Here is an 18,870-nt window from a genome sequence, read left to right as displayed (position 1 = left end):
ACATTTAATCCTCATTATATAAATGATTATTTTCTATATTTAATTAAAAGATAAAAAAATACAAAGAAAACTCAAAAAATTCCTGAAGATGTGTTTAGTTAAAAAAGGATGTGCTTTTGAGATTAACAAACACAAGTTAGAAAAATGTAATTACATAACTAGTAAACAAATCCAAGTATATCCTTTAAGAAGTATCATCCCTCAATGTTTGTGGTTCATTGAAGTTAAAGTTATTAAGTGGTGCACTTTGTTACTTTTGTTGATGATTGTTCCATGAAAATGATCGTTCCCGCTTCATTCATTAAACGTTAGATTAGACTGAAATTGTGACAATAGATTCACAACACATGGATCTTCATTTTGACAATTGTGATCATCGATTTAGAGATATCATCTTGCACCCTAACTCTATTTTTTAGGTTTCTCTTTGTTCTTCAATTTTAAAAGCATTATTACTTTAATGTATGAGTTGGTTATAAAAACTTATGCTTTTAAAGAGTACACTTCATCTTCAATCTAAAATCTCTAAATTATATTTATAGATTCTTTTACTTGAACATTGTTAATCTTACTTATCTCTAAACAATATAAAATTGTGAAAGTTGTTACCAAAAGACTAAAGTTGGGTTTCCTAACAACCAGTGATTATTTGAATCAAGTTTAGCTTCTTTTTACGCTCATTTTGCAATTGGTCCACTCAATTCAAGACTACCCAACTTTCTCACGCTTCTCTTAATTGCCAATGCAAACTCTTCTACCTAGCACTCTTCTGGTTGTTGGACTGAAGTAACTTCAAAGCTTGCTTTTCATAAACTCTCAAACCTACGAAAAAAAAATGGAAAAACAATTAAACAAACATTGCACAATGCCTATGAAATATTCAAAGTCACCATTCTCGTGAATCTTATAAATCCACATTAATTAAACCCATCTTTTTCCTCTCTCTTCCAAATCTTGTTTTTTGTGTGTTTGCATGCATTTTGGTTCTTTCTTTTTCTGAATGAGTCAACTTCAATTCTCTTTCTTCTATGCACCAATGCATCACTTTTATTATAACATTACTATTATTCAATGAGAAATTGTAGTAGATTAACCATTTCAGTCACTACTATAGGGTATAACTAAGACTACTTCGTAAATAAATGCTTGGGAATATAAGATTAGGGATTATAAGAAAAAAAAATTGAAATATGTTTTCTAAAAGCTAGCTGTTGGGATGTGGAAAAGTATTAATGTTTCATTTATTATTAAGAGTAAATAGTGATGTAGTTGCTGAGCTGTTAACTAATTGATACTATTAATGAGGGATTGGTGGAAAAAAAATTGAATTTGATTGCGAAAAAGGAATTTTCTCGCAAAACAAAAAGTGTAATTTAAGTTCTACACGCTTGAATTGGTATAAAAAAATTGTTCCAAAATTAAAAATAAAATAAATACACAATTTGAAACATAAACAAATCCTAATTTTAGATTTTTTAAGAATTACAAATATATTTAACCCCATATAATATTATTATATTTTAATATAAAAAATTAATTAACAGCACATTAAAAAATAAATCAAATATGTCAACCTATAAGATTAACACATCTACATAAGTTAATTACATGTTTGTGAATAAACAGGTTTTTGTTTTATTTTGTTTATATATATATATTTTGTTTGGAAAGACATTTATTGTTAGTTATGGTATGCTGAGGACTGGTTACTCTTCAATAATTATTTTTGAGTACCTCACGCATAACCCCACAACACAATTAACTCATGTGTAATGTTACAAAAAAGTTATGGTATGATTTTTTTTTTCTTTCTTTTATATAATTTTGTGGAATAAAAAGTTTATGCGACAGTTGGATAGGTTGTGTGATTGTCACTGTCACTTATCCCAAAATTAATAATTTTGCATTCTGAGTGATATGAAAATAGAAAAATATGCAGGTATTCTTATGTATTACTGGATTCAGAAGAAAAAAACATTTTAAGAAAATTAGGTATTTTTAACCGCCAATTAAAAATGAGAATTGACTTAAAATTTGAAGCTTTCAACGTCAGAGAAGTTAGAATTTAAAATTGAAAGGAGATTTGAAACAAAGCTGACATGACAGGCACATTGAGAGGGATAAATAAGTGCTGGTAAAAGAATTAGGGTTTTTATAGTGGGACCCATTGGTATTTTAAAAACCATTTTGGTATATTTTAAAATATTAAAATAGTGTCCTTGAAAATATAAAAAAATTAACACAAATAAAAATCTAGCATGATTTGGAATTGGAATGGATGTGTTTTTTCTTAAATGTTTGGAGGGACAAAAAGTTGTGGGTCCAATGTTAGCTGCTTCAAATTATGTACACATGATTTCTGGTTTATCTTTGTCCTTGCTCTTTCCGATGGATTGCGCACTCAAGTCTTAATTTATTTTTTTATTGAATTAAATCTGTTTTTATTTTTTGAGTTTTAGTAAAATTTAAAATTAGTCTCTTTTTAATTTTTTTTTATTAATTTAGTCTTTTATTTTTTAAAAATACGTGAATTTAGTTTTTTTAACTAAATTTTATTAAGTTTATTTAACGTTTCAAGCATAGTTCATGATAGTATATTAATTGTTTACACCGTTTGACACATTTTCGTTTCAATATTAACTCTAATATTATTATAAGATGCGTTTAAAATGTTAAATAAACTTAACAAAATTTGGTAAAAAGAACTAAATTCACGCATTTATAAAAATGAAGGACTAAATTGATATCAAATTTCAAAGATAGACTAATTCTAAAATTCACTAAAATTTGAGGGACAAAAAATATATTTAACTTTTTTTATTTTTTTAACAATGACACCAAAAATGATATAATACTAGGTATAGCATAACTTGGGTTCAGTATAATTAAAATTTAATAATTTATAAAATTAAATATTAGTATACATGTTGAAAAATGTTGATAATAGTGAAAAAGAGAGTTGATTAACCAGTTGGGTAAGTAGTAGAATAGAAGACGTACATCATAAGCAAATACAGAATATAAGATAAGAGAAGGGATTACAATAAATATATATATATATATATATGTATATATATATATATATATATATATATATATATATATATATATATATATATATATATATATATATATATTTGATTGTGACATTAGTTTAGAGTGTGAAAGTGAAATGTTAGCTACATTAGTCTTTTCTACAGATCGTAACTCAATTGAAATTTAAAAATATTTTTTAAATAAAAATACTTATGGAGTTTGTCAGAATTTTCTTTTTGACTTTTTTAAAAGATATTTACCACAAAAGTTTTTGTAATTTGAATTTTAAAAAAATTATAGAATATGAAATGACAAAATTTGAAAATATTTCCGGAATTTAAAGAGTTCTTTATATTTTAATTTTTCTATGATGAAATTTTTTTCTTTACTAATTATTATGTCATATAGAATTACATAAATAAATTCATATAAAAAATATACAAATAAATAAGAGAAATATAAATCTCACACTTTACTTGAATTTTTTGAATTTCATGTATTAAAAAAATTCTTTACATTTTTAACTTTTTTATTATGAAATTTATCTTTTATTAATTGCTTTATTACTATAAAAATACTTAAATAATTACATATAGAAGAAAAATAAACAGAAATAAACAAAAGAAACATAAATTCAAATAAAAAAGATCAAAAATATGTGTAAAACAATCACTTTATATTTATAGTACCTATATCACTGCAATAAAATGTCTAAATAAAAATGAACTTAAAAGATAAAAAATAATTAATCATCGCTAATTTAAAGATTATTTTTTTTATAATAAAAACTTTGATGGTTAATATTAGAAATTAATTTATAATTTAATTTTTTTTATAATAAAACCTATTTTATATATTAAGAATTTTAATTTATCATTTAATATATAAATTAATTATTATATTAATCAATTATTTTTTATTTTTAAAATTAATTAATATTTAAACATGTTTAACGAGAAAAGAATTAGAGTTTACAGCTTTTTAACATTTTGTTTATTTCGCGGTCACAAATTCAAGAAAATGAAATTAAAACTCTGAAAGCACATTTTATTCACTATTTTCACTATATAAACTTTTATATATATTAGGAGAAACACAAATACTTTTTTTGTATTTGTGTCTGTATTATTTTAAGTTTACAAAAAGCAAAATAAAAACAATAGTAAGATATAACAGTGCTATGATTAATAAAATAATATTTAACCGAAGAAAGAACAACATCATATACAATGGCACAATGATTTTTACTGTTTTGCTGCAAACTCTTTTCTTATTATTAGCTCATAATATCGAAATGACTTGTCTCAGTTTTTTCTCGTCTTTCTAAGGTGTAAAAGAAGTAGAGCACGGCTGTATCGAAAGATTTAAATATGTTAAGAACTGAATTTTTTATTATTTTATATTTTATGGTATAATATATAATTTACTGCAGACAATATTTTTAAATAGATGTATATATATTTTTGTGTAAATGAAATGAGTTGAGTTAAATTTAACTTAATTTAAGACCTAATCTCATGAATATAAGTTACATATTTTTTATTTTGTTAAACAAATAAATTCGAACTAGTATTATGTATTTAAAAATGAAGATGTCTTCAAATTGCTGCCAAACATAATTGATTATATATCTTCAACTTGATTTACTTGTAATTTTTTAATATTTGCATTCATATTTGTTATATTAAAATAAAAATTAAAAATTAACTTCTTTTTCAGTCATCTTAACCACATTTACAACAAATTTTTTATTTAAATGTACTAATTTTTCTTTAGTTTAGACTGTATAATTTTCTTACCCTAACTTTTTCTTATTTTTTTTCCTCTCACGCTCACTTCAATCCAAACAAAAACTAATTCTTAATTAAAATTTTATAAATTGGCTCATAAAAATGGAAGTACCTAATTATTACGTATATGATGAGATACTACTTTTTTTTTATAAAACAGGTAATGACATTGGTCATCTTAAATAATGTTTCAAATTCAAGTTTTATGGATAAAAAATGTGATTGGGAAGAATATTCGTGATGTGCGGATAATTCGAAACATTGATATGATTGATAATTTTTTTTTTCTAATTTCTTTCTAAACTTGTTTAGTTTAAGATTTATACAAATACATTTATGAAAATAATAAACTTACCTTTTTTATATAATTGTCCTAAAATAGTTGTACTCTCGATAATATACTAAATAAACAATGGAGTTTAGCAATTAACATATTAATTTATGTTAATAATAATAATAATAATAAATAATAATAATAAAAAAAAAAAAACTATAACCGAAGATAATATTAAACTGTGTGCTTCTTGCATAGTACATGTCTTTTTTAGTCGCATATATCCAAATTCCACATCATTTCAATACATAACTATAATTTTGGTTCTCCTTTAATTTCTATTAGGATTTATGATGCATACATGATATATAGGAAGAACTAAATAGTTATTATTTTAACATTAATATTATATTACATTAGATTTGTTGAGAATTCGTTAACTAAATTACCCAAACTCAATATATAAACATGTCGTTCAGATTAGATGATAAGGTTTACAAGTGAGAGTGTTATTAATTTAAAATTGTTTATATTTTAGTATGATAATAAATAGAATAGATATTCATTTAAGTCCACAGTTATTTAAGTTCACATCTCACATTTGGAAAATAAATGTTTGCATCAATAATTTTATAACTTTATTTTAAAAAAATCCACATAAAGTCATTTAACAATTATTTTCAATTCGATTCACGTGTGATTATCGATTGGCCCTTTTGTAAAATCGGATGAATGGTGAAAAAGAATCTTTCAACTCGCTCATATTGATATCAAGTTCAATAATACTTCCTAATGATTGGAATATAACATCGCATTTGTCAACTTCGACTTCATCGGTACCAATTTCAAATTCATTTTCATCAGATTTAATAGTAGACTCGTGTAAGGCGACCTCATTCAACATTTGCTCAATCTCTTTTGGGATTTATTATATGACTCATTATGATACTATTTACTTAATATCTTTTTTAGTCTTTAGAAAGGAAATCAAGATTTAAATATTTTATTTTATATTTTGCTACATTTTGTTATACAGTAAACATTGGTTTAAGTGTGCATTTTGATTTGGAGAATTTGATGCTCGAGATGCTGACTTATGAAATTCTAAGAGTAATATAATTACAATATAAAATATTAAGAGTCATATAATTATAGTATGAAATATTATGGGTGTTGAGAATGTTAGAGATTATAAAATATATTTCTCAAATTAAAAGATATTTTTAAAAACAGAAATATATATATTTTTAAAAACAAAAAATATTTCCTAAAAACTAATTTAAATAAAAAATATATTAAGTAAATATTTTCAACAATTGGTCATATAATAAACCTTATATTTTCTAAAAAAGCAACTAAAAAAATAATTAGCCTCATTGCAAATGATGAGCAATGAAGAAGATACAAAACACAAAGGTCATAAAACAATCTAAACCGCTCCATGTGAAATATTGCTTATCGATAAGTTAAATTAAGTTAAGAGTGTGTTTTTCTTTTTTCATTGTAGTTTACAAAATGGTAGATCAACAATCGCACGTGAACAAATAAAGAATAGTTGTCAGATGACTTCACGTTATTTTTTCTAAAAATAAAGTCACAATTATTAATCCAAATTTTTTTTCTTTTTAAGTACGAATTTAGACGAGATAAGAACTAAACGAATATTTACTATATATATATATATGAATAAAATAAAATAATAAATTCTTCCATATAACACCTCTTTTATATATATATATATATATATATATATATGATATCTCTCATATTTTTATCACTCCTAATAATTTTCCAACCTTCATAATATTCTTAGAATTTTATAATTCCACATCCCAATTAAATTAAATTCGCATCAAATGCATCTCTTAATAATTTCAAACATCCATAATACTCTTAAAATTTCGTAATTCTCGGTCAAACTTCCCTCGTTAATATACAAACTTAGATGAATATTTATTATAATTCTTTTAGATAATATTTGAACTCATTCTAATTTTTACGATAATTTTTTATTAATTAAACAAGATATAATTATAGTAATATATAATTCTTTAAATTAGGTATGAATATATACTGATATTTTTATTTAATATTTTTACAATTATAATTTTTTTTAATATTTTATTGAAAAAATTATTTCCGCGGTTAATAATTGACAATATCATATTTTTAGCGTTGTGATTTGTATTTTTTATATAAAAAATTATTTAATTAATATTTAAAATTAAAAAAAAGACAATTACGCATGGACACGAGCATGTTCGCTTTTAAATGGAATAAAGATTAGAAAAAAAAATCATATTCTTTGAATATAATTAATCTTAATCCGATTCCATCTCTATCTTACAGCGAGGATGCATTTTGTACATGGTTTTAAATATTATTTTTGTAATTTTTTTTTATATTTTAACCCTAATATCTGTACTATATTTAATTTTCTAAATATAATATTTAATAGTTTTGTATAAATTAATTTATATAAACAACTTTATATTTATACATGTAAACATATAAATATAGAAAAGTAAAAAAATACCATTTTGTACAATTATTTATTTATGTGTAAAATAAATAAGGAAAGAGGGTTGAAGCTTTGCATTTGGACGTATTACCGTTGGGTCGTATTGTCTCCAACAGACAGGAGTGTTAAAAGTTAACTAATTCAACATTTTGAAAAAATGAGTAAAGAAAGAATAACAATGATGCTCTTCTCAAACTCCATTTTATTCTTAGCGATAAAGGAAAGAGAAGGAAAAGTAGGAGAAATTTTTATGAGTGATTTTTTCAAAGCCTTTTCGCACATCACATATAATGCACTCGTGACTTCCCTCAACCTTCACCAAAAACTCACTTTGCCACATTGCCTTCTCTCCTCTCATGTAACCAAATTCTACTCACTCTCTCATCTCTCTCTTCCATTCATTGCGAGTTTGCTGCTACACACAACCTCTTTTTTTTTTTTTTTTTTTTTTTTTTCAGACACAAGACACCGATGTTTTTGTAACTCAGACACTTCATTGCTGTCACAAAGGTTGCCTTTTTATTTTAAATTTTCCATTTTTCAAAAAAATTTCACAGCTCAGTTTCTGGGGTGCTTTCATCCCTCTCCCCCCTCATTTTTTGGTCAATGCAAGGATGTTGCTGCAAATGGGTGTTTGGTTTTTTGAAGTTTGTTACTTTCGTGGATCTTATCTTTGATGCTTGAAGCTTTTTCATTCCTGCCTCTGTTTATCTTTTCCCTTCTTCTTTCTTGTGAATTTGCCCAATTTGATAAATGGGTCTGATGATTCCATTGTGCTTTGTCCTTTCTTCTTTGAAGAAGATTTTTCAGTTTTCAAGAACAATCACGACCCTTATTCTCTTTCTTTTTGAGTTTGAATTCTTACATACCAGCATGGCTGAAATGGTTGCTGTTATTTTTAGTTAATTGTGTGTTGTTCTGACTTATGTTCGGATCTTTGTATTATTCAGTGAAAGAGCTTGAAGGGGGAAAGGAGAACAAAATTTGTTGATTTAAGATAATCTGAAAGCAAGATGATCACTGATGTGCCCCCATCTATGGTTCCAAACGGTAGGTCAAGCAGATATTCCTTTGGCTCTAGCAATGGCAATGATGATACCCCTGCACACAACGGTGCCGCTGTTATCAATGTTGATGACTATGATAGTGATAGCTCCAATTTTGCCCCACCGTAAGTATCATCCTTTCTTTTGAAGATATATTGAAAAATTGGATTTTTTTTTTCTTTAAAAGGATGATAAAACTTAATTTGGACTCAAAATCTAGTTTATTTTCTCTTTGAATTATTGGGTATGTATCGGAATCTCACATATCTTTCTTCTTCGGTAAACTGTAATTTGATGCAAAATAATTATGGTTTAAATCGAAAACAAATTTTACTTGTTAACCCGTAAAATCTTATTTCACTTTTTGGTTCGTCTGCAACATTTTGATAATACTTTTGAATTTGCAACTCGTACTTGCTTGAAACTTTATATCAACTCTTCTAGGCAAAGCACTTATGGACCTTCATTGTATTCATTCAAAACATTATATAGTTGAATTCTGTTCTTCTTGATAATGATCAATCTTTTACTCCTCTCCTTGCAACATGTTTTTTTTTTTTTCTTTTGCCTCTTGAACTGAGTGCTTACTTTTATGTCAAGAAAGAGAATTTTCCGTTTGCAGCATTATCCATTTTGTAACTTGGTATTGATTTGTTTGTTGTAGCACGCCATCAACTACTTCAATGGCTGTTCCTGCAGAGCTCGCTGGAGCTGTACCCTTGATCAACAGATTCCAGGTGAGATAATTTATATTTTAATTTATACATATATAAGTGCTTAGAAGTTTTATAGCTTCCCTGCTAGTTTTGTGTCTCAATCTAGCTAATTACCTGAACTACTGATGGTTTATAGTTTTTGCTTTGGTGCGTGAGCATTTGATATAGCCATGTTTCTGTTTCTGATGTTTGTCATAGGTGGATGGATTTTTAAAATTGATGCAGAAGCAAATTCAATCCGCTGGGAAACGTGGATTTTTTTCTAAAAGATCTGTAGGTCCTCAAGTTCGAGAAAAAGTTACATTTGAGGATATGTTGAGTTTTCAAAAGGTAATTGACATTCAATCAAATACTAGTTTTCTCGAACTATGTGTGGTATGAAGAGCAAAAACTCAAACTTTTTTGCAGGATCCAATTCCAACATCATTGCTCAAGTTAAATGTTGATTTAGTAAGCCGGGCGACAAAATTATTCCAAATAATTTTGAAATACATGGGAATTGATGCATCTGATCGAGTAACTCCTATAAGCTTAGATGAACGGGTTGAACTTGTAGGGAAACTATACAAGCAAAATTTGAAACGACCAGAACTACGAGATGAACTTTTTGTTCAGATATCAAAGCAGACAAGAAATAACCCTGAGAGGTTTGAAACTTTTAGATTCAGTATTGAATGACATGCTTCGTCTTTTTGGGCATTTAATCATTGGAGATATATCATCTGTGATTTTTGTGCTAGTGATTAACATTTTTTTCTCAAAATTAGGCAATACTTGATTAAAGCTTGGGAGCTGATGTATTTATGTGCATCCTCAATGTCTCCTAGTAAAGACATTAGCAGTTACCTATCAGAATACATTCATAACGTAGCAAATGGTGTGGCTACTGATTCCGAGATCCAAGTCCTTGCATTAAATTCATTAAATGCTTTGAAGCATTCTGTCAAGGCTGGTCCCAGACATATAATTCCTGGGCGTGAGGAGATTGAAGCTCTGTTGACCGGGAGAAAGCTTACAACAATAGTGTTCTTTCTAGATGAAACATTTGAAGAAATTGCATATGACATGTCAACCACAGTTTCTGATGCTGTTCAGGTTCTTCAGACTCTCACACATCTCTTTTCATTTGCATACTTTCCTAACTGGCGTAAATATGCCTTGTAATAAAATGCTATTGAAGATTGAAAATCAAGGTGAAATTTGAATAGATAAATACTTTGATTGAAAGTGATTGGAGAAAAATTTAGTCTCTTTACAGAATCTGATAAATCTAATGAAGGTAGATCAATTTCATTCCTTTTCTATATAGGCTTTGGTTTCATTCAGTCAACAACTTGAAATGTGACATTAACTCCTATCTGCTTCTGTTTGCATTTGCATGCATTTCAACTAATGTCATTGTATAGTATATATTATGGAATATTCGAAATTACAGAATGCGAAATAGATAAAGGACTGAGAATGGCTTAAGGAAATTGATAAGGAGAGGTTCAAGAAAATATTTAGGTATTGTGTTTGGTTCAGTGGAGGGGAGGGATTTTAAAAGTTAATTTACTTTTATTTCCTTAAAATTTTAGATTTCAAAATATAAATAAGGTTATTTTTCGTCACTATATTTAAAATGTTTTAAATCTTTTCCCCTCCCTTCCAAACCCCTCCAATATTGAATTGAAAGGGAGCAAAAATGGGATGGGGAGAGATTTTGCTCCCCACCATTTCCGTCCTCTATCAAAGTTGAACCAAACAAGAAAAGTATAAAAAAAACTTCCCCTTTCCCTCCCCTCTATTTACCTCCAGCCAAACACTGTTTTGGATGGAATATATTCAATAGGAAATCCGAATGCATGTAATTTCAAACATTGTCGATCTAAAACTTTCAGTTGCTGTACACCTTGAGCTAGCAAAAAGGGTATAAGTTTTTAGATGTTCAGCATTACATGAACTATAAAACTACCTTTATGTTGGCACTTACGGCTCAAATTTCATAAGGGTGGTGGATGACAACCAGTAAATATTTTGTTTTCTTCTTTCTCTTAGCTTCAGATGAAGGATTCATTGATTCAATTAACAGTTTTTGAGGTTTAAATTTTCAAGAATGTATCAGTCAATAAAACAAATAAATAAGCCCGCCCGTGATTGTTACTTGTTACTTTTCTCTAACTTAATATTTTACATTGGTGTTTGCATTCAGTTAGATGAATCAAAGCTTTGGGCTAGTGCTTGTTTGTTGCTTCTCTATGATTCACTTGTCCTTTTATGGATATCATAATTAGTACCATTAAAATGCACAAATAGCCTTTCTTCTAATTTGTTGAAGTAAATAAACTATATGGTGTATGAAAATCCCTTTTATTTCTTAGGATTAAGTTGAGAATGGTACTAAAAATGTTAGTTTTAAGAGTCGGGTCTTGCTAATTGATGACCACCTCTGTCGGCAGTGATTAATATGATATGTTTCCTTTGGAGGAAAAAATAGACAAACGGAATCTTTAATCACTAATAAATTATGTGACTAGGTACCTTATGTTGATTAAGTTGGGAAACGTTCTTCATTTTCTTGGATTGTGTGGCTCATCAGTAAAAGTTACTTATTTACAATACGGATTAGTTTTATTGTTAATTGAGCACGGGTTTCATTTTATTTGGTGAATTTTAATTCAGATTTTATCAATGAGAAGAGATTCTTTTTTCAGCGGTATTCATTAATTATGATGTCACTTTAAATTGTTTAATGGATATGTGCTCTGCTTTTTTTCGTATTTTGTGCTATATAGCATCTGTTTATCTGGTTAGGATTGAAGTTCTGCATACCCTCAAAAACTTGTGTTTACACTATTAAGTTTATATAATTTTTTTCCTTACTCAACATATTTACTTCAGGAACTTGCAGGGCTCATTAAACTATCAGCATACTCCAGCTTTAGTCTATTTGAATGTCGTAAAGTTGTTACTGGCTCCAAAGCACCTGATGTTGGGAATGGCATGTCTTTTTTCCTCTCACTTGTTTTTGTTATGTTATAATCTAACTGAGCTCAGTAATCTGACGGCTCCTTTCTTTGTTACTCAGAGGAGTACATTGGGTTAGATGAGAACAAATATATTGGGGATCTGCTGGCAGAATTCAAAGTTGCGAAGGATCGAAGTAAAGGAGAAATCTTGCACTGTAAATTGATATTCAAGAAAAAGTTATTTCGGGAGTCAGATGAAGCTGTGACAGAACCAATGTTTGTGCAATTGTCTTACGTACAAGTATGTCTTTTTGTAATGAAACCTTATATGTGTGATGACAAGTATACCTAGTTTTTGTACGAGGCTGCAATTACCTTTAAGTTATAGATTTGCTGATGCTGGACGTTCTCTACAGCTGCAACATGATTATATTTTGGGCAATTACCCTATTGGAAGAGATGATGCCGCTCAGCTTTCTGCTCTACAAATCTTGGCTGAGATTGGTTTTCTTAGCACACCAGAATCATGCACGTAAGTGATTTTCAGTGTGCATTTGTAATAGTGTTTTGTGAGTGAAGTTGTCAAATTCTATATCCTATATCCTTGTTGACACTGATGGAGTTGCTGCATTTCTTAGTGACTGGAATTCACTTCTTGAGCGTTTCCTGCCAAGACAGATTTCAATGACACGAGCAAAACGGGAATGGGAGTATGACATTATTTCTCGTTATCGTTCGTTGGTATGAGAAAACCATCTATTTATTTTGTCTTTGATCTTCATCCAGTGACAACTATGAGAAAGTCAATTTTTAATTTGTATTGTTAGTTATACACTTTTGTGCTAGTTTTTAAAATAATTTTTCATATTTTCTTCAAGCATATACTTTATATCCACTTATGTAAGATTTTCTTCTCTTTTAATAGGAAAATCTGACAAAAGATGATGCGCGGCAACAATTTCTGCGTATATTGAGAGCACTTCCTTATGGAAATTCTGTTTTCTTCAATGTTCGCAAGATTGATGACCCTATTGGACTCTTACCTGGTCGGATAATTTTGGGAATTAATAAAAGAGGGGTATGATACACAAAAAAGAAGCTAGTTAACTCTATTATTTAATTTACTAGTACAGTTATTAAGAATTTGATTGTGCTTTTAATTGTGTGCTTTTTCTCAATCAATTGGCTGTAGATTCATTTTTTCCGCCCAGTTCCTAAGGAATATTTGCACTCGGCTGAGTTGAGAGACATAATGCAATTTGGGAGCAGCAATACTGCGGTCTTTTTTAAAATGAGAGTTGCAGGAGTTCTCCACATATTCCAGTTTGAAACCAAGCAGGTATATAACACCTTTGTTGATGTCACGCAAGACCTAATTGATCTAGAATTATTTTCCCTCACTATTTTATTTCCTTGTTGTAGGGAGAGGAAATTTGTGTAGCTCTTCAGACTCATATAAATGATGTAATGCTGCGCCGCTATTCGAAAGCACGATCTGCTGCTGGTGCTGGTTCTTTGAATGGAGCTATTCCTAATAATTCTTCTAAACCTCCAAATATGGAATTATATGAGAAGCGTGTCCAAGACTTGTCAAAACTAATTGAAGAATCTCAGAAAAATGCTGATCAAGTATGTCTAAACGTAGTTTATGATATAATGTGCTGTGCAGGTTCACAACAAACACCAAACTAAACTAATAAACCTAGAGGACAGTTTCTATGGCTTGTTGCATAGTAAATAAATCTATTTGCTTCTCTTTCATACTGGTTGCCTTTGGGTAGAAAATAAAGAAGCTTGCACCTGATTAAAGTTCTGAAGATAAATGGAAAAGTTTTATTTTCATTTCATATTCGATGTCTAATACATGCTTTCGGGGGTAATAATGATAATCTTTAATGTTCTTGAATAGTTGCTTGAAGAATTACGTGTGAAGCAAAGACAAGAAGAGAAAATGCAAGAAGAATTGGATGGCTTGAAAGAATCCCTAAAAGCTGATAAGCAAAATCTAGATTCTGTTACACGTGACCGTGATAGACTTAGATCATTATGCAATGCAAAAGATAAGGAACTACAGGTAGAGATTAATTGATCTTTTCTCTCTAAGTTATTGATCAATGTGTCTTACTGATTGTTCAATCTAGCAGGCTGCTATTCTAGACAAAAGGAATATGGAATCCAGGATGGCCAAGTTAAATAATGCGGTGATAGAGAAAACTGCCAAAAAGGATCTTGCTGATGCTGGAAGTAGACAAGTAAGATATTCTACGAAACTGTAATTCATGCCTTCAAAGCTATCTTTCTGATAAACATTGCTGATTTTATTTATTGTTGATGTATAAACATTAACTATGGGCTTTCTATGGTACCAATAGGTGACTCAAAAGCTTGAAGATGAGCTAAAAGTTTGTAAATATGAGCTGTTTGCAGCCAATGAGACTATCAAAAGCTTGAAAAATGAAATAATGATTTTGGAACAGAATTTGTCTGCCCTTGAAAAGAGGAATGCCGGAGAGGTAGCATAAAAAAAATTTAAATTGCTGTTAAAAAAAATCATCAATTTTAGATGACGGTGGTTGTTGTATTGCAGATTAGTTCCCTTCAATGGAAACTTGAGCAAGAACGCAAAGCTGTTAAGTCTGAAGCATACGAGCTTGAAAGAAAGCTAGAAGGGTGTAGACAAGAATTATTGGCTGCTAAGGCAACTATTTCAGCCAAGGACTCTGAGTTGGTTTCAATGCAAAATAATTTGAAGGAACTAGAAGAATTGAGAGAAATGAAAGAGGTTTGAAATACTTTTAATTCATTAATTTCACTGCTCCATTTGTATACCAACAGAGTTTCAATGTTTTCTTTATTTCCACTTCATTGTGAATTTAAAATATATGATCATGTTTTATGATTCAGGATATTGACAGAAAGAATGAACAGACAGCTGCCATACTGAAAATGCAAGGAGCTCAATTAGCTGAAATGGAAACACTTTATAAGGAAGAACAAGTTTTAAGGAAGCGCTATTTTAATGTAATAGAAGGTGGGTGATAGAAACTCTTTATATTTGGAATTAAGTTTATATGAATTTATATTGACTTACAAACAACTGTCAATTATTTCAGACATGAAAGGCAAGATTAGAGTTTACTGTCGACTAAGGCCTCTCAATGAGAAAGAGATCGCTGAGAAAGAAAGAAAAGCTCTCACTGCAGTAGATGAGTTTACAGTGGAATATCCATGGAAAGATGACAAGCCAAAGCAGTACATATATGACCGTGTTTTTGATGCTGTTGCAACTCAAGAAAGTGTATTTGAGGATACAAAGGCAAGTCATACATCATTGTCATTTCTTCTTGTGGAAACATGTATAACTTAAACTCATCACCAATTTTTCTTTTATTTGCAATGCAGTATTTGGTGCAATCTGCTGTAGATGGTTATAATGTTTGCATATTTGCTTATGGTCAAACCGGCTCTGGAAAGACATTTACAATCTATGGATCAGACAACAACCCTGGGCTTACCCCTCGTGCAATTGCAGAACTTTTTAGAATTTTAAGAAGAGATAATAACAAGTACTCATTTTCCTTGAAGGTAAACATTTCTACAATGGAGATAACTAAAATTTTTTCATCTTTTTACGTTTAGAATTGTTGTCATTAACTCTAGTCAGTGTACAAATAAATATTTCAAACGTGTAAATGATTAGAGTTTAATTTAAATGCATCGTTGGTGTAAAAGTGTTTTCACTGGCTTTTTGTATTGTCTTTGTCTAAGATTTCTGCAAAACTTTGCTTATTATCTCATATGCTGACTTCTGATGCCACTAATGCAGACATACATGGTGGAATTGTATCAAGATACCCTCATAGATCTTTTGGCACCAAAGAATGGAAAACATTTAAAATTGGATATCAAGAAGGATTCGACGGTAACCATCTCTGTTGTCATTGCTAATTTCAGCTTCTAGAAATTTTATTGTTTGGATTATATTTAAAACCGGTTATTAAGAAGGATATAAAGGTGCTTATATGTTTGCTTGATTTTGATTGCTCAGTAAGAAAATTTACTGACCAATGGTTATGTTTAAAAAAATTCACATTCCATTTAGCCATTATTTCTAACAATTGTCCAGGTAGCGTGCTTGGAAACATCTCAAAGTAACAATCGTAACTGTTTTATTTTGATGATTAGGGAATGGTAGTTGTGGAAAATGTGACAGTTATGTCAATTTCTACAATTGAAGAATTGAATACCATAATACAAAGAGGATCTGAGCGGCGACATATATCAGGAACCCAAATGAATGATGAAAGTTCAAGATCTCATCTCATTCTATCAATTGTAATTGAAAGTACCAACCTTCAAAGTCAGTCAGTTGCAAGGGGAAAGGTATATATCATTTTTCAGGAATTGGACTTGAAAAAGTAGAAGACATAGAAAGAGATGATCTTTATTTAAATACTCTTCTCCACTATTCTAAATCAAGAGGGAAGGATGCAAAGGAATGAAATTAGAAAACGAAAATAGTTTAGTGATATTATTTCTATTACAGTTTTCAAAAACTATTGTTATCAAACAAATTTTCGTGGTTCTAGTGGGGCATTTGGCCATTGGTGCTTGTAACTAGTGCTTTACTTATTTATGTGGAATTCAATATGCAGCTGAGTTTTGTGGATCTTGCTGGTTCAGAACGAGTGAAAAAGTCAGGTTCTACGGGGAGTCAGCTGAAGGAAGCTCAAAGCATTAACAAGTCATTATCAGCACTTGCAGATGTTATCAGTGCTTTGTCTTCTGGTGGTCAACACACACCATACAGGAATCACAAGTTAACCATGTTGATGAGTGATTCACTTGGTGGTAATGCCAAAACTCTAATGTTTGTGAATGTTTCTCCAGCAGAATCAAATTTGGATGAGACACATAACTCTCTCATGTATGTTCTTTGTCATTTTCTTCCATTATTTTTCATTTTACTCATGTTTCTCTTGTTCTTTTTTCTAACACTATTCTTGTATGCTTATTTTAGGTATGCATCCCGAGTCAGATCCATTGTGAATGACCCCAGCAAGAATGTTTCTTCAAAGGAGATAGCAAGGCTGAAGAAGTTGGTTGCATATTGGAAACAGCAAGCTGGTAAAGGACCTGAGTTTGAAGACTTAGAAGAAATTCAAGATGAAAGGCCAACTAAAGAAAATGGTAGTGGCAATAGGTAAAGGATCACACACAAAAGATTGGATTGAGAATAGTGTCTCTGTTTTCTTTTGGAATGCATAACGATCATTTCCCATGATCAATTTGTATATCTTTTTAGAGGAGTCATGTAGGTTGTATAGATGAAATTTATGTACATAGTATTAATACTTTCGACTCATACACATACAACTATATTCACTATTCTAAATGAATATTTGTTACCTTCAAAATGCACCAGTTTTTGGTTAAGATTCAATACCAAACCCCATTTTTCTCGAGTTCTTAAATGGGAACTACATTGTTTTACACCTCTGCATTTCTGTTATTTTCTGCCTTCTTTTATATCACCTCATACTGATAATTACAATATTTTCATATCATTCAACAATTTTATACAATATAATGTTTACGGCTTTATCTATTTAACTCTAATTATTTAACTGTAATTATATATTTGATATTTTTATTGTCATAAAAATATTTTTATAGTATTTTGTTGATAAATGAAGTAATTTTGATGATTTCTTAAAAGTTAGATTAAATAGTTAGAATTAGGTTAAACCTAAATATTTGATTATGTTACAAACAAGATATAAAAGAAACTATCCCTTAAGTGAAGCCGTGAAGGCATGTCAACTTTGCTTAAGTGAAATATGTTAGTCACTGAGAGGAGCTATCAAGACGAGGGTTTAATAATATGTTATATTTGAGTCTAATAAATTTTTTCGGAAGGAAAGATTTGGAGAGAGATTTAAATTAGGATGGTAATTTGGAGTGAGCCACAAACACGCAGAAAAAAATGCGGAATGTGATGTTGAACCCGTTGTCAAGTACAAGCCTGAGTGTGTTAAAAGTGTGGCGAGGTAAGTTGACCTGCTAGCATGTTAACAAAATTAAATATTCTTCTTTTTTTTAGTTATCACATAATTCATCATGCTATTTTTTGTAAGTTCTTATTATTATTATTATTATTATTGTTATGTATAATAATTATATATTAGATAATGATTTTAGGTTAATAAATTTGTATTTGTCTTATAAGGTGTATGTGATTATTGTACTTTAGCTATAATCTTCGTTGCTAATGTTTGTCTTTGATTAGTTAGACAAACTGAAATTATTTCGATAGGAAATGAATATAAATTATTATGAAAAAATTAAAAAAAGTTTTTATTTTACTCATCACAAAAAAAAAATATTTTGCTAATCACAAATGCTGGTCAGCCTGCGGTGTGAGCTAACCCGATCCACACTTTGCGGGCCAAAACGCTGGACGAGCCAAAACGGGCTAGACTGGCTCGCTTTGCCATCCCTAGTTTAAACTAATTTTTGGTGAACAAAATATATTCAGA

The 18,870-nt window shown here is 29.3% G+C and overlaps 1 protein-coding gene across 2 annotated transcripts; it reads left to right on the top strand.

The window, feature by feature from the left end:
- The first annotated feature begins 7,945 nt into the window (after positions 1–7,945).
- LOC114178330 (kinesin-like protein KIN-14E) lies at positions 7,946–17,748 on the top strand. 2 transcript variants are annotated; one of them, XM_085671409.1, is made up of 24 exons: positions 7,946–8,131; positions 8,572–8,792; positions 9,332–9,404; positions 9,582–9,713; positions 9,792–10,030; positions 10,151–10,478; positions 12,264–12,363; positions 12,451–12,632; positions 12,748–12,863; positions 12,970–13,072; positions 13,257–13,409; positions 13,524–13,670; positions 13,754–13,960; positions 14,241–14,405; positions 14,473–14,583; positions 14,704–14,844; positions 14,919–15,113; positions 15,236–15,362; positions 15,445–15,647; positions 15,734–15,916; positions 16,158–16,253; positions 16,517–16,714; positions 16,987–17,258; positions 17,352–17,748. In XM_085671409.1, the coding sequence occupies exons 2-24, from the start codon at positions 8,635–8,637 to the stop codon at positions 17,536–17,538; spliced, it is 3,816 nt and encodes a 1,271-aa protein (XP_085527535.1). In that variant the 5' UTR covers positions 7,946–8,131; positions 8,572–8,634; the 3' UTR covers positions 17,539–17,748. The 2 variants fall into 2 exon arrangements, with proteins under 2 accessions (XP_085527535.1, XP_085527536.1); XM_085671410.1 differs by having other exon boundaries at positions 7,947–8,131; positions 14,476–14,583.
- The last annotated feature ends 1,122 nt before the right edge of the window (positions 17,749–18,870 follow it).

This window comes from Vigna unguiculata, chromosome 3, assembly GCF_037176805.1.
Source record: "Vigna unguiculata cultivar grain cowpea cultivar isolate G323 ecotype 2 chromosome 3, ASM3717680v1, whole genome shotgun sequence".
NCBI lineage: Eukaryota > Viridiplantae > Streptophyta > Magnoliopsida > Fabales > Fabaceae > Vigna > Vigna unguiculata.
Note: the sequence above shows the minus strand (reverse complement) of the source record. Positions and strands in the feature narration are given on the sequence as shown.